Below are 16,193 nucleotides of genomic sequence, written 5' to 3' on the forward strand. Positions count from 1 at the left end.
CCAATCCTTCGATATCCTCGGGAGTTAATAAACGATCGAGAGCTAGAGACCACGACACGCTCTTCCATTCTACGAACAATTAGCGAGTTACGAGCGTTGAAGTATTCCCAAGTCCGAACCCAAGTCACCTCAGACACTATACGTTTTTTTTTTTTTTTAATACACAGACACTGTACTTTTGAGCGAGTGCTACTCGCCAAGCGCAGAAAGTAGAAAAATGTTTTTGATATAGATATTAGTTTGAAAAATAAAAATAGAACTTAAAAGGAAAAATTAGCTTTTATAGATGTTTTACTGATTAAAAATTTTATTCCCTTTTAATTTTTTAAAACGAAATAAAAGGATGGAAACTGAAAGCATAACTATAGTACCTAATAAATTGCCTAACTTGAAAAAAAATAAATATTCATGTTTAAAGAAAATATGAACTTTTTAACCAAAATTTTGTAAAAAAATATTTTTGAATTTTATAAAAATTAAATAAATGTTAGATTTTTTGTTTACTCACATAATATCTTAAATAAAAGCCAATAATATATTCATAAAATAAATAATAAAAGTCATAACAAATTATACTATCGTAAATATTATTTATGAAGCATAAATAATATAGTTTATTTTGATATTTTTATACCATCCACATGACGACATGTTTGATTTTACATAAATTAATAGTAATAGACTAATAATATAATCTATACATTTGTAAAAAAACAAAATATTATTTTTTTAGTCATGAACAATATTATTTTTTATTTTTATATAACAGATGAGACTCACATTATATACATGTATATTACTCCCCCCCCCCTTCTAAATATAAAACTTAGTTAACCAATTCACGGATATTCGAAAAAAATTAGGTAACTTGATTATTTGCTATTAATTGTGTGTTATTTTTTTTTTTCCAAAATACCCTTTTCAATGAGAGCATTAAATGTGGAAGACCAAAACAGTTTTTTTTTGGTCAAAAAAAAAAACTGCGCAATTAATGAGGATAATTTTAAAGGACTATGGATTTTTTTATTTTATAAAGGGACCAAAGTTTTTTTAAAAGGAAATAAATGGAGGAAAATGTCCATAGATTGACATTTAGCTCAAATGAAAAGATAAGTTACGAATTCATGACTTCAAAAAATCATGGTCTTTTATAATAATTAATTTCTTTCCATAATTCTTATGTGTCATTTTAAAAAAATATATATTAAATGAGAGTGGCAAATAAATTTGAGTTTTTACAAAAGAAATCTGTTTAAATGTTTCGTTTAAAATTCAAAGGAATAGTGTTTTTTTTTTTTTGAAGTCAGTTGGAGGGTAAGAATCCACCTTCAACCAAACCCGGTGTTGGACTGTTGGGCCAAAAACCAGGATGAGTTTCAGGAAATGCAATGGCTCCAAAAGAGTATTTGCAGCAAGTCCCCCGCATTAAAAAACCACGGAGAATGTTTAGATGAAAGTAGACAGATGTTTAAAATCCCAACAGACCTTTCCCTTTCTGACAATAAAATTTTGCACAAAGTTCTGAGAAAACCACTTCAAATACTCACTGGCAAGAAAAAGGCAAGGGCTTGAGGTCCTGCGAGGTTGGTTAATGGGAGAAACCAAAAAGTAAGCCAGGACCTGGAGAAAGAAAGAGAAGGCGCAGAAGTTGGTTATTTTCAAAAAGAGGAGAAAGCTATTGATTTGTAGTTTGTTAATGAGGCGTGAGAAATAAAATTAAAAGGTGAGATTGGCAGCAGGAGAGAAGGGAGGGGCATAATGTCATTTTATTTTAATAAATAAAAAAGTTATCCCCAGTGTTCACTGTTCCCAAAACCATTCCCTTTTATTATAATCTTGACATTTTCTTTCCCAAGCATTTGAAAGAATCTTTTCTGACTACTTGCATTGACATTTCTCGACATTATAATAAATTGGACGTTTATAAATAATAAAAAAAAAATTCTCAACATTATACCCCTCTAATCCTATTTATAAAACACTCTTTAAAAATAATTTTTAATTTAAAATTTAATACACTTTATAATAATTAAATTATTTTTTAATTTTATTTTTAATTAATGTGAAGGTATTTAATATAATTATATTATTATTTAAAATTAATAATAAGAATAAAAGTGTCTCCCTTTTTTGATATTAATAAAAAAATTAATTTTTTAAAAATATATAAAATGATTAAAAATATTTTATAATAAAAACTAAAAAAATATGTTTATTTTTTCACTATTGATGTGTTTTTATTAAAAATAATTATATTTAAAATATGGTTGATAATTGAATGCAAACATCTCTCCATGAAATTCAAATTTTGATTTGACTTTGTGACGAATCAATCCAAGCTAGACCCTACTTTTGTGGGTAATATTATATATAGATATTAATCAAATGCATATAATATTTTTTTTCATTCAAATCTATAATATATTTTTAAATAAAATTATATATATCAATAATATTTATCAAAAACACTTTACAATCTTATTTGATTAAAATAAAAATTTAAAATTTAAAAATATTTTTAAAGTAATATTTTATTTATAAAAGAATATTAAATAAATATAATATACAGGGTGAGTGATATTAAAAAATTATTAATAACCTTTATTTTTGTCAAGAGTTAATATGCAACTTGAATCTTAAACTATAAATTCATGGATGATTTAAATTTTAAATTTTTAAAAGATATATTTTAATTTTTAAATCTTAAACAATTAAAGTTGTGACAATTTTGCCCACATTGTTAAATTTTAACAAACATAAGTCAAATTTTTAAAAATTAGGATCTAATATATAATTTTTATTAAACTTTACTCCCCCCTCTCTCCTATCTTTATTTAGTGAAAATCGCACGTTAAACTCCATTTTGATGGATGCTTGTCTAAATTTAGCGATGGGGACAAATCATCTCTAATAAAAATCCCAACTTTAATTGTTTTAAATTCAAAATATATTTAAAATTTAATATTCAAATCATCTTTAAATTAATAGTTCAAGATTTAAATTATATATTAATTTTTTTATCAAAATATCTTATTTTCTCAGATAACGAGTTGTTTTAAAAATGTCTTATAATTTTAAAATTTATAAATATTATTTTTATTTAATTATTATGACAAATATACTTGATCATAAATATAATTAATTGAATCATAAAAATTATGATTAAACGGCTTTTTGAATTCGGTGTGTGGTTTATTCTCATTTTAAAAACTGAGATGGATTGTCCAAAAAAAGAAACATTAGGAGTAGGTACAAATGAGAAGAAGAGTTGACAAAAGTACGATGGCAATGAAGAAGGGGCATGTGCAAAACTTTGGGGGCCCCGCCGGGGACGTAACTGGCGAAACACAGTGGAAAGAATGTCAAATTGGAGGGTCGAAGGCGAGAGAGAGTCTCTCCCTTTGTTAACCTCATTTTTTTTTTCCACTTCTTCCATCTCAATTATTTATATTATTTTATTAAATATTTTTTAAAAAAATTATAAAATTAATGAATGATTAAGATGGAGGAAGTGAAGAGAAAATGAGATAAAGAAAAGGAAAAACCCTCTCTCAAAAGAAGGATGATGGAGTTAATGCCATCCTGTGCTACTAAAAATGAAAGAGACCTCTAAATCATCAAATCAATATGACGACTATAACACTTTTGTTTTATTATTTACAAGTATTTTTTTATTAAAAATAATTATGTTTGAGATACGATTGAACATTAAATGTGAGTAATTTTGGTCAATAAGAATTTAAATTTTGATTCATTACATTAGAAGGGACTAGCTCATTTTGACCCAACCCCTATTAGTTATATGATGACTATGTTATTGTTGAAGCAATTAAATTTTCTAAGATAATTAAATTAATGACAATTAAGTTTGAAAAAATGATACTAAAATTTTATCAAAATATATAAATAATAATCTCTCGAAATATCATGATTTTTGAAGTTCTTGAAAACTTTTATGACAATAATGATCTAAAGTTAAATGACTAAATTACCTCTTATTTAAGATAAAAAAAAACAAGTTCATGTAGGAAGTTGTGATTTTTTGTTCAATTTTTGTGATTCACAAAATAAAAATTATCATTGCTTAAACAAAAGTTGTAAATAATTATTTTCAACACTTGAATTTCAATGATAAATTTCATGTGAGAAATTATATTTTTTTATTTAATTTTTACAATTCACATAATAAAAATTTTAATTGTTTAAACAAAAGTCGTGATTGATTATTTTTAAAATTTGGACTTCAATAATAAAAAAAATTTCATGTGGCAATTTGTAAGTTATCATTCCTTTGTGATTAGGACTAGTTATTTTCAAAAAGTTATTTACCAATCATAAAAAATTTTTTTTATGAAAAGTTATGATTTCTTATTTAATTTTTATGATTCACAGAACAAAAATTGTGACTATTTAGACGAAAGTTGTAATAAGAAAAATGGAGACAAAATCATTATTTTTATTTTAAATAAGAGACAATTTAATCATTTAACTTAAAATCATTAATGTTAAAAGAATACTTAAAAATTTTAAAAAAATTATGACATTTTAAAAAACTTTATTGTCATTTTTACAGTTTGGTGGAATTTTATTGTCATTTTTTCATTATTTTTTTATTTTTAATAGAAACTGTAAATGTTGATTTGTTCAATTATAAACAGGAATCTTGATTATAATTTGAGAGTTATAATTAAAATTTAATTTTTTTTTGTTTGAATTAATATTTTTAACTCATATTTTCATAAAATTTTATGAAGAACCTAATTATTATTAATTCAAGTTTTATCAGTAACATTTAACCATAATTTTCTCTTAACTGGCAATACGATTACCATCATCCTCATGCCATTGACTGTTAGCGTGCTACACAGGTCGATAGTCGAGGAAGCATGAATTAAAAGTGGAGCAAGCATGACGTACAAGGGGAGCAAGTGGGTGCTTTTCTTGGGGAAACACCCAGCTTTGTTACGTCATTTCCCTCTTACTCTTTTCCCCACCCATGGGTTGTGGCTATACCAGTAATAATGCATCGAATCCTATCAGAATTTTGCAATTAAGCGTGCTTAAATGAGAATAATATTAGGATAGGCAATATCCTGAAAAGTTATTATGTTGCATCCATCCTTTTGCATTTTTTGAAATTGTGGGGTCCCAATACTTGGGGGAAAACCACCCCCACCCTTCCCCCCCAAGGTACCCTTAAGCAGAGGCCATCCTCTACCGGCAGCACCCCCGCTTTCTTCTGTTGATACTAAAAAATCCCCCCACCCCCCAACCCAAAATATGACAACGATTCCGTAAGTTCTCTTGTCGTGAAGAATTAGATTGCTATTCCACATTGTTCAGTAAAATGAATCTCACTTTTAAATTCCGTTCCAAAAGATACAAGACACTCGGTTACATTGATCAAACTGGATTTGGTTCCTCAAACCTCGATTATCCCAAAACAAAAAGGTGGTTAGTTTTGCAAAACTTGAAAAAAAAAAATGAATTTTTCCAACACTATTTTCACCGAGGCAGTGCCAGACATGCATTAAATAACCGTCTTAATCAAGCAATAAAGCAATTACCATTTTAAAATTTTAACAAAAATTATTTTTAAAATGAGTCTACATACTACAATATGTAATTAAATATCATTATATTATTACAGTTACACTATTCAACACATTTTTTAAAACTTGTATACATAACTCTGATGATGTAAACAACAGATATTTTAAAACGACAGAAGCATCCATATAGGACCCCCCTCGTTCCATAATTTTAAACATTGTCCGTTATCATCTATAGTTCATAGCCTGGGAACCTGGAATTGTGGGGAGCAAGCAGATCAAACCAAAGGCATGCAGCCCCGGCCAGACCTTGGAATAGAGAGTACGCACTGCTTCCCCCTCCGGTTTGGCCCTCCGGTCTAAGAGATTTAGTCCGATCGTACAAGCAACCACCAAACACTTTTGCTCTCTCTTCATACATATACTCTCCTGTTAGTTTATAGAGGGAAAGGAAGGCGTATGCATTTCCAGACACACCATCGGCAAGTCCCAACCTCTTCACCAGTCCACTCTTCCACACAACTTCCCCTGCTTCTATTGCCGCATCTCGGAATTCCCTGTCATTTGGGAACACCTGAGGGCAGAGAACCACGGTAATGACCAGATATTCTTTTGCAGAAACCAGATATCAACCATGGCACGAAGGCGCATTTTAGGTAATGAGTGAAATTCTTGCATGCACTCTGTGCTAGCTGGTTCAACAAGGAGCAGATGAGAAACTACCCAAGCTGAATGTTTTAGATATTAACACGCCTCTGCTGATGAGTTTCTCATGATTCTTTGCATATCCAGCTAGTGATGTGCACGCAAGAATCTCCCAACCCCTGAAAGAAAAAAGCTCTGCAGGACAATTAGTATTGGGTAGCATACCTGTGCTGCCTTACACAAGGTGATGGCCATGCCAGTGGCACCATGAGACCATTGCACCAATTTATCCCGAGGATTTCCTTCGCTTGAGGGGTAATTTCCACTGTGAGGGAAGCGCTTACTCGTAAGGTATCTCAAAGTTCCTTTGACGTCCTCAGCATCCTCTTCAGGAAGAAGGAAATGAAGAAGGACATGCAAGATACCAGCGAGGCCATTGGCCGCGCCGAGGTACCTGGTCCCATGCCATCTATACATCAATGGACAGTCAGTGTTATTAGATGCCCCTGCCCTACCACCAGCCAACACAGCAGCTATTATGGGCATCAGAATATCATTGGGCACTGCGTCTTCTCCAAGATGCTTCTTTATGAATGAAGCAGCCCATAAAAATCCTGCTCGCCCGTACAGAAGATCATATGACATTCCAAAACCACCTTCCTCAGGTCCAACAGGTAGAGCTCTCTCTGTTGCTACCTATGAATAAATTATCAGTTATCATGCAGATTCTCAGACCACCATCCATCCCAAAGAACAAGTGCCTACTTGATGACTACAATAAGCCTGAGATTGTATAATTAGCTAATAAAATAAAGAAATCTTGCTATCTGAAAATTGATCACCCCATGCTTCCCCCCCCCTTCTCCCTTCTTGTCACGAACTTCACATCAACTTTGACGCCCAAGGATTCTGGTTTAAGTCATTTATTATCGCATTTCTTTTGGGTGCCATGGAGTTGGATCCAATGATGAGAGAATCCAAGCGTGGTCCAATGAAAAGAGAACATATGCCAGACACTAGAAAAAGCGATTCCATATGACATCTCTCCATTGGCTTGCCCAACCAAAAGATTCCTATAGATAAAAAGGCTCCCTTCAACGTGACGCCAAGGTCAAGTTGCAGGGCCGCACAACTGGCTAAAAAACAAGCATAAAAAATGCATCGGTGAAGAAGAACCACAAATGAAGCCAACATGAAGCCAATGCAGATATTTTGGTAAAGTAAAACAAACTATTCCGCGGATTTTCTTCAAAACATGCCATGGTGGCATGATCTTATCTTACCTCATTGAACAAACCCAAAAACAGGTCCCGCTTTCGATTGTTGCCCATGTAATTAGCCACCAAGGCACCAAGAGCGTAAAGACCGCCTCTACCGCACAAAAACGTCACATGCCTGCAACCCGTGGTATCCTCCCAATTAGAGATGAAAATACAGGAATAAAAGAAAACCTAATTAAAATCAAAAAAAATTACGCGGATTTCCCCAATGTCTAGATGAAAAATTAATTTCCAATTCAATTTAGCACATGCAAATTTTAGATGATGAGAAATATATATATATATATATTTTTGGTAACAGATGACAAGAAATATATTTGTTTACTAAAAGAAGATGCCAAGGGGAAAAATATGTCGTGCTCGTGCAATTTAACAAAATTAAAATATTTTTTTGAATGATTATAAAAAATATTTCTTTGAAAATATAGGATAATATTGTTTTTATGACAATAGGATCAAAGGTTTTGAGGAGACGGATTTCTTAAATAGTACTATTCGGTAAGGCCAGATGAATTGGAAATTGGCAACGCAGATGACCTGGAAGGTTTTCAACCACCAATTATGGGGCAAACTGGGAAAAAATCAGAGATATTGGACTGTTTGAAACTATTTTTATTTTATTGTTTTGAGATTTTTTTTTGTAGAACATGTTTCAAGAATAAAAAAATAATAAAAATAAGTGTTTTTTTCATTCTTCCTTATTCTTCAAAACAATAATTACAGAACATCTTAAAAGTTCTCCAAAATACTTTTTAAAAATACATTACCAAATAAATTTTTTTTTTCTATTGTTCTGAAGAAAAAAAAAAAACTGTTTTCAGAATAGGTTTCAAACAAGCCTATTAAAGCTGACTAATTACTACCTTAGAGCCTCCATCGCTGATATGAAAAGCTGGAAATATATAGCAAACTAAGATAATGCAAACTTGCTGTAACAATCTCCCCCAAAACTTGTTAAGTTCACAGGTAGAAAAGAAAACCGCGGTGATTACAGCAGTCAGAAGGCACATGGTTTGGACTATTATCTACGAGCAACTTGATCCAGTAGATTTTTAGAGCCTATCTCTCTATCATTGTCTGCCAATTTTGTGTATTTTTTCTGGCATGAAGGTACTGTATTCATCTCACTTTAATTTGACTTTCGGTCATAATCAATTAATCATCATTAATCTCCGAAAATGATATGAAAACTGAAAATATCTAGCAAAATTAGAAAATCATATTTTAAATCGTCTAAAATTTTTCGATAAAAAAAAATTCATACTAGTCATGCAATAAACTCCCACAATACTTTAGGACCATTGGCCAGAACACAATAAAACATCCGCAGTAAAAGCATCAAGGTTTTCCAAACCACCAAAATAGAAAGAAACGAAGAGCATTTAGATTTTAGATTAGAAGGGTTTTAAATTCTTATATTGCAGCAGCCGTGACCTCCAAACAGATATATACCAAACTAACAAGCCCCGACGAAAAGTGCTGCTGCATTCCAGAATCACGTTACACAGCTTTCACACTGCATCGCCCAATTTTTCTAACTAGTTTTTAAAATATAAAATTGAAAAAAGATGAAGAGAGGATGGCATGCTGAAATAAGTTCAATTTATACTTCCCTCCCTCAACCCTTTCTGTCTTTTATTATGCAAAAGATTTGGAGGGTCCAAATTCATTTTCGCAGCCAATGAATGAATTGAAACGGATGGAAGTTACCTGAAGGAGGCACGTGCAACGGTAGCACACGTGTCCACGATCTCCGAGCACAATAGCAAGTCACGTTTGTCACCGGTGACCTCGTACGATCTCAGGCAGGTAAGAGCCGTGCCGAGCAGACCCGAGTAAACCGTCGGGTCCACCACCAGTTCCGTACGGTCGCCTCCGCCGAGGGCTTCTCTCCAAGTAAGTTGCACCGCCTGTGCAGAACAGTTCAGGCAGAGTCGCCGAAGCACGAATTTTCACGCATAGTAACCACAGAGCACATGGCAGTTACCTGATCCTTGAGGGAAATTGCCGCTCTGAGAAAAGTCTCGTTGGGAAGTGACAGGCTCTTAGTTGTCAGATTCATGTGTTCAGTGGCGAAATCCAACGATTCGCTCTTGCCATCACCGTGACCATCGGCGGACCGAAACTCTAAAACCGACGATGTCATTGTCTGATCTGAAATTCTGTTGTGGGTTTGGCAATTGCGAGAAAAGAAGATGGAGCACCGAACAGATATCTACTCTCCCTGGGTTCGGGACATGAGGGGCAATAGGCCCTTAAGACGGCAAATCGGTTACCATTTAGGAATATGTCGAGTTGTGGTTCTATGGATTGACGGTGCATTTGGGGACGCTACGCCCGTGTGCCACGTCGCCAATATGTCTGAGGAGAAAACGTGACCGTTTGATGCATTACAAGCGCGTGCTGCTTCTGGGTAAGATTTTTTATGATTGTCAGAAACCGAAACGAGAAGAGGGTCGGATCTGGAACCTCTCAGCGTCTCCCTTCCCATTATCCCTCGGAGTCCTTAATCTTGGCCGTTCAAATAATCTGGAGCTTCAAAATGCTCCCCGCCCCACCCCGGCAATGTTTTTTATTTTTTTTGAGGATGACAATAAAGACCAAAAAAGAAAGAAAAAAAGAAACTAATAATAATTACAGCTTCGACAAAAATTGATTTGTGAGATAAAATTATTCAAATAATGATAAGCAAAAATTTTAACTATAAATTAAAATTTACTTTTCAAAATTTAAATATTTTACCAAGCTTTAAAAAAAAAAAGAGGAATGGCAATACTAAATTTTTTTAAATAAACTCTTTATCGTTCAAATACATATTTTGAAAAAGAGGATGACAGTTAAGCCGTAAAAAAGGGATTTATTAATAGTTAAGTTCCCAATGATTTTTTTAAAAATAAATTGTAAATATTTATTTAAATAATTCCAAATTTAAAAATTTTAAATACAGAATAAAATATTTAAATTTTAAATATACTTTTAAATTTATTGTTGGAAGTAATGTTTGTAATTATCTAAATTAATTTTTACTATTTATTTTTTATAAATTTTTGTCTGGTGTAATTATCATTAGTTTTTTTGGGCTTTGCTATCATCCTTCCTTTCTAAAAGCCTCATGATATACATGGAGCATTATAACTTATATTCTTACAAGCATTCACATTATTTAAATGACCAAGATTAAGCACGCTAAGAGACAACGAGAAAGGAGACGTTGAGAGGAGATTCGAAGAGGATGTAACTTAACATTGTAAAATGGTGCCATTGTATGTGATTTCGTATTGTAGCCTTGTGTATATGTAACTTAACATGTATGTATGTATATTTGTGGCCAGAGATTTGTAGCCTTGGAGGACCAGCGAGCAGCGACCACGTGAAATTCGTGAGTAAATGTGAGCTTTTCTTTTAATCTGTCGTTGTCGTGAACTCGTGATGTCTTCCCTGCACCTTCCTCCTCGTGTAGGGGGGAGGGAAATAAAGTATCTTAGACAGGGTGGGACCAGCTTTAAATTTCGAGGGAGCCAAAACGCTTCACTCAGTTTTAAAATTTTTAAAATAATAAAATAAAAACAATTTCAAATAACCCTACAATCTCACCTGTTTTTATTCTCTACTTTCCCTTTCTTTATCTCAAAATTAAGTTACAGTAATATACAATTTTCGCCCCCAGTTAAATTTTACTATAAATGAGAGAGAGAGAAATTGATGAATTACTCTGCAATCCTCTTATACACACATGACTTTCCATTGAGGTTTTGAAAATTAATGCATTTCTCTTATTTTACTTTCTCTTAATCACAATGTATGACTCTTATAGAAAGGAGAATGACAACGAGCTCTTAGAGGGAGAAAGAGTGCAGTGAGGGCTCTAAACAACTTAAGATTTATCTATATAAAAGTTGGTTGATGAATCTATAGCTGTACAAGGATATGTTTAGGGCCCTCACCCGATCAATGTAAAATATAAGGCATTAGATATGTTTTATATATATATATATATATATATAATTATACATTTACTTTATTATATTCCATTTAAGTAATTATCAATGGTTTCTGAAATAAATCAAATATTTTATTTATTCAACACAAGGGTATGATTAGAAATGTGCAAAGATTTTTTAAAAATTAAAAATTTAATTAACTTTTTAAAAAATGTAAATTAATTTATAATAACTTTTATCATAATCTAAAGGGAGTAATGGAAAAATGGATTTGCCAATTTGGAGAGAGAGAGAGAGAGAGAGAGAGGTGAGAGAACTTAGATTTTTATTGGTGGAACTTCACAGTTCGGATGGGGAGTAGTGGATTTTTCGTTCTTGTTTTTTATTTTGGCATCGATAGCGAAGTGCTATGTGTCACGGATGATATTTCCGTGACCGTGTAAAGACCAAGATAATGAACGGTCCGCTGGTTAGCCTCGCACAATATGGGTAAAGGGGGCGACATTAGCATTGGGGGTGTTATGCCTCAGTCTTCGGACTGTGTGCACAACTGGTCGGGGGCTAGTGCCGCCTCCCTGATGAGCCCATGGCAGGGCGAAACCAGTGTGATCCGTACGTGGTAAGGCTTGTCCTGAGGATTATGGGGTCCTCCAGGACGCCGCACGGGCGCCGTGTGCTGCGCCAGACTCTCAGCCCGTGACAGAGTGGTATCAGAGCAGGACGTACTTTACTGTCGTGTGCGCGTGGGGTCCCACGTTGGGACTGGTCGGCCTCGGCACCGCTCCAGAAAGGCCTCCGAGCAGGTGGGTCCAAAAGTGGGGACTCGGGCGGGAAGGTTGGCCGTTGTTGACTCCACTCCTGTTGGCTCGCGGGTGCGAGTGGGTCCAAAGAGTGCAGGACTCGGGTGGCCACTCAGCAAGTAAGCTGGTGTGTTTGTGGCAGTACTGTACGTACGATCCTTGGGCGGAGTCGTTCTCCCCTAGCACGAGGGCGTGCTAGATTAGGTGTGGGAGAATGTCACGGATGATATTTTCCGTGACCGTGTAAAGACCAAGATAATGAACGGTCCGCTGGTTAGCCTCGCACAATATAGGTAAAGGGGGCGACATTAGCATTGGGGGTGTTATGCCTCAGTCTTCGGACTGTGTGCACAACTGGTCGGGGGCTAGTGCCGCCTCCCTGATGAGCCCATGGCAGGGCGAAACCAGTGTGATCCGTACGTGGTAAGGCTTGTCCTGAGGATTATGGGGTTCTCCAGGACGCCGCACGGGCGCCGTGTGCTGCGCCAGACTCTCAGCCCGTGACATATGGCTCAAAATCTATACCTTTGTTAAAACTTGAAAAAAACCCCGCGGGGAAAAGATGGGAAGGCCCCACCCATGTGGCTCCGCCCTTAAGAGTTTAAATGAAATCTCATTGCAAGTGTGTGAGTCCTATTCTTCTTATTCTATTTATAACTTATTTATAACATGATTTACTGAAATTTAAGAAACCTTAAAATTTATTAATTTTATTAAAAAAACAAATGAGTGAAGAAATAAAGATGCTCCAAGATAGACGCGTATAATTTTTTATTTATTTATAAGAATATGCTTGTACTTACGTGCACACTGTCAAGTTTCAAGAAACAAAGATGATGTTCCGGTCAAAAATGAAAATAAGATATTGGAAAGTGCCTCAAAAAAGGATGTTCGGTATTTTCTGTGAGGCAAATTGGCGAAACCAAAAAAAGGGCTTTCAGTACGATGAGACACGAGTAGGACGAGTAGGGAGAAATACTTACACACACTAGTTGCACCGTATCATTTACAGTTTATTAAATTAAAATATTTTAAATAATTTAAATAAAATATTATATAATATTTTTGATTGATTTTGTTTTGATAACATAATACACATTTGATTTTTTTTTTACTATTATTAATATTAAAATTAATTTATATTTAATATTATCTAAATCTTAATTTTTTATTGATTACCCAAACCTCTTTTGGTGAGTAGGAGCATGCCAAATTCAAATTGTTGGCGTACAAGTGATGACAAGAATGTAAACAACTTGAGGAATGACTATGGATGTGGAGGAGTGAGATTCAGACGCTCGTCATTGGAAATGGAAGGTTCCTTTTTGTGAGTGTGAGTACTTTTTCTTCTAATAAGATCGCCAAATCTTCGTAGCAAAGCTCTTCTCTTTCGCGAGTTATTTTCCGGATCATCAAGCTGCGACTCGTCTATCTCATCTGGAATTACTATATCTCCATCTATTTCATCGAATATTGAACCCTTGAGATCATCATCATCTGTTTCTTTGATGGGCTCCTCGTTTCCTTCCCTATGCGGTTGTTTATGGGGGGCTATGATTTCCTTCAGATTGAAACTGATCGTTTTGCTCAGACTCTTGACTTCTTTGTGCTCCTTGTCGCCTTCTTTATGCGTCTTCCCTTTACTCGTTTCCTTAGCAGCTGGTTTTTCCTTCTCCTCGTTATTTTTCAACTCCCTTATGGGCGCTTCAGCGAGCAACCTCTTCAACTCTCTGATATTCTCAAATGCTGCCGCTTCATGAATCTTGAGCATTTCGTTCTCGTGGGTAAGCATCTTCACCGCTTCGTCCCTCGCTCCTAACATATCTTTGAGCTGAGAATTCTCAGCCTGAGCAATCCCAGCAGCTTCCTTTGCAGCATTGGCTTCATTCAATGCTTGTTTAAGGATGTCTCGTAGCTTCTGATTTTCTTCCTTTGAAACCCGAACCTTGTTCTCTGATTCTTTAAGCATTTCTTGCAGTCTCCTGCATTCTTCTTGTGCCGTTGTTCTTTCCTCTTCAGCTCTTTTAATGCAATTCACGAACTCCTTTGTTTTCTCGTTCCATGCCAAGAGAGACTCTTCAGCCTCCAATCTCAATCTCTCTGCCGTGTTATTGTTTCTTTCAGCTTCTTTTCTTGCTTCTCCTAGAAGCTGTTTGTAGGTGTCCTCTGTTCTATTTAATAGCGCTTTCAAATGCTCTGCTTCCTCTTTGCGGTGTTGCAGCTCCACTTGGCTCTCTACTAATTTTTCTTTGGTCTGGCGAGACTCTGCGGCCACTTCTTTAAGCGCTAATGCCAAATCATCCATGGCCTTCTTGCTATTATCTTCCGCCTTCATGGCTAACTTGAGTTCATTTTTGAGGTAGTTTAATTCTTCAAGTAGATTTTTGGCCACATTGTCTCTCTCTTCTCCCTCGGCTGCTAACTCCAATTCGTTTCTGAGTAAGCTCATTTGTTGAAGCATAGTTTTGGCCCCCATGGGATCGAGTTCGTCACATCCTTCAGCATATTTCAACAAATTTTCGCTTTCAACTTGAACTCCCTTACCCTCCTCTGTTTTCTTCAAGGAAAGTAAGGGTTGGGATTCATTGCTGCATGGCGCAGATTCCTGAATCTTCACCACTTTATCTCCAAGAGAAGCAATCTCCGGCTTCGATTCTTCGAAAAGAACCTTGTTTACATCAAGTTGTTTTTTTTGCACCACCAACGCCTCATAGAGACTCGCTTCGGATGCTCTACTTTTGTCCAGCTCGTCCTCCAGTTCATGAATCCGCCTCCTGCACTCAGAAAGCAAGTACATTGCGTCCTGCTCAAACGCTCTAGCATCATCCATCTCCTTCTTCATTTCGTCCAGCGAAGCCTGTTTCTCCGCCAATCGGAGTTCAAATTCCTTATTGGCTTCCTGCTGCAATGACTCTGCTATGTTATTCTCCTTCATACCATCTTGCTCCTCCATATTCGATATCGCATCCTTCGTTGAAGAATTTAACCCTGTTTTCAGCTCTGAAGGTTTGTTGGGGGGTAATGCTTCATCAAACCTTGAATTAGCCTCGTCGTCCATTTCTCTCACCCCATCTGATACTGCATCCTTCGGTGAAGACAACTCTGCTTGCGAGTTTGGAAAATTCTTACTCAGTGACGCTTTGTCTTGTATTGAATTAGCTTCTTCATCCGTTCTTCTCACTTCATGCAATGTAGGGTCCTTCGGTGAAGAATTTAACCCTATCAGAGGCTCTGACTGCGCTTTTGCAGTGGACGCTACATCGAACCCTGAGTCAGCATCCTCGTCCATTTTTCTAACCTCGTCGAGGTCATAGTAGGCACAGTCTCTTTCTTCCTCGACATCAGACAATTGCTCCTTCTTCTGATCCAGCTTGTCCTCATGTTTCACAACATGATCCTGACGCATCCTCGAAATCTTGCCAATTTATCCCACAAAATAAATTCTTCGCCGGAACCACCTAGGGTGTTTCGAAACAAGCCCAGTCAGCTTTCAGAGCGAAAAACAATTCCAGGATTTGTTGCAGAAAACTAAGAGACTAACGCAAAGTCCAGGCTTAGAATTGTGATAGCGCCTGTAAAGATGGAATCACAGGGATGTGTCCCAAATTGAATGCACGAAACAATATTTTCCAGGTGCAACGTCATGAGCATGAAACAACGGACATCAAAGAAAAATACGAGCATGCCCAAGACCAAAGATCAGAGTAGCATGTAAAAAAGTGGATGGAATTGAAGGAATAAAAAAACTACCTGGATTTTGCAGGTAGAAAGTACGATCTAAGATGAATCCTCGTTCAGAAATTTTTTACTCTCTCTGTTTTTTTTTTTTTTGAATTTTTGAGAAGATGAGAATAGCATCAACTGGAAAATCGCATGCTAATGGGAGCAATGAGATGGAGGTCGTGTGTTTTTGGAGAGGTGCGAAGATGGCGGGTTTCCCCCAAGGAACCTACGGCCTGGGAGATTAGAAATGGT

At 35.4% G+C, this 16,193-nt stretch overlaps 2 protein-coding genes across 3 annotated transcripts; both read right to left on the minus strand.

Moving 5' to 3' along the window:
• Positions 1-5,623: 5,623 nt before the first annotated feature.
• On the minus strand, positions 5,624-9,746 carry LOC129320517 (lanC-like protein GCL1). Its single transcript, XM_054966010.1, has 5 exons — positions 9,465-9,746; positions 9,188-9,387; positions 7,481-7,592; positions 6,423-6,893; positions 5,624-6,126 (listed from the first exon to the last, which is right to left on the minus strand). Exons 1-5 carry the CDS (start codon positions 9,621-9,623, stop codon positions 5,785-5,787), a joined length of 1,284 nt encoding a protein of 427 aa, XP_054821985.1. The 5' UTR covers positions 9,624-9,746; the 3' UTR covers positions 5,624-5,784.
• Positions 9,747-13,377: 3,631 nt separating this feature from the next.
• Positions 13,378-16,193, minus strand: LOC129320016 (putative WEB family protein At1g65010, chloroplastic). Of its 2 annotated transcripts, none has more exons than XM_054965144.1 (2): positions 15,969-16,193; positions 13,378-15,676 (listed from the first exon to the last, which is right to left on the minus strand). In XM_054965144.1, the coding sequence occupies exon 2, from the start codon at positions 15,622-15,624 to the stop codon at positions 13,486-13,488; it is 2,139 nt and encodes a 712-aa protein (XP_054821119.1). In that variant the 5' UTR covers positions 15,625-15,676; positions 15,969-16,193; the 3' UTR covers positions 13,378-13,485. The 2 variants fall into 2 exon arrangements, with proteins under 2 accessions (XP_054821119.1, XP_054821118.1); XM_054965143.1 differs by having other exon boundaries at positions 13,378-15,790.

This window comes from Prosopis cineraria, unplaced genomic scaffold, assembly GCF_029017545.1.
Source record: "Prosopis cineraria cultivar Desert tree isolate PC_DT_omini unplaced genomic scaffold, ASM2901754v1 PC9, whole genome shotgun sequence".
In the NCBI taxonomy this organism is placed as follows: Eukaryota; Viridiplantae; Streptophyta; class Magnoliopsida; order Fabales; family Fabaceae; genus Prosopis; species Prosopis cineraria.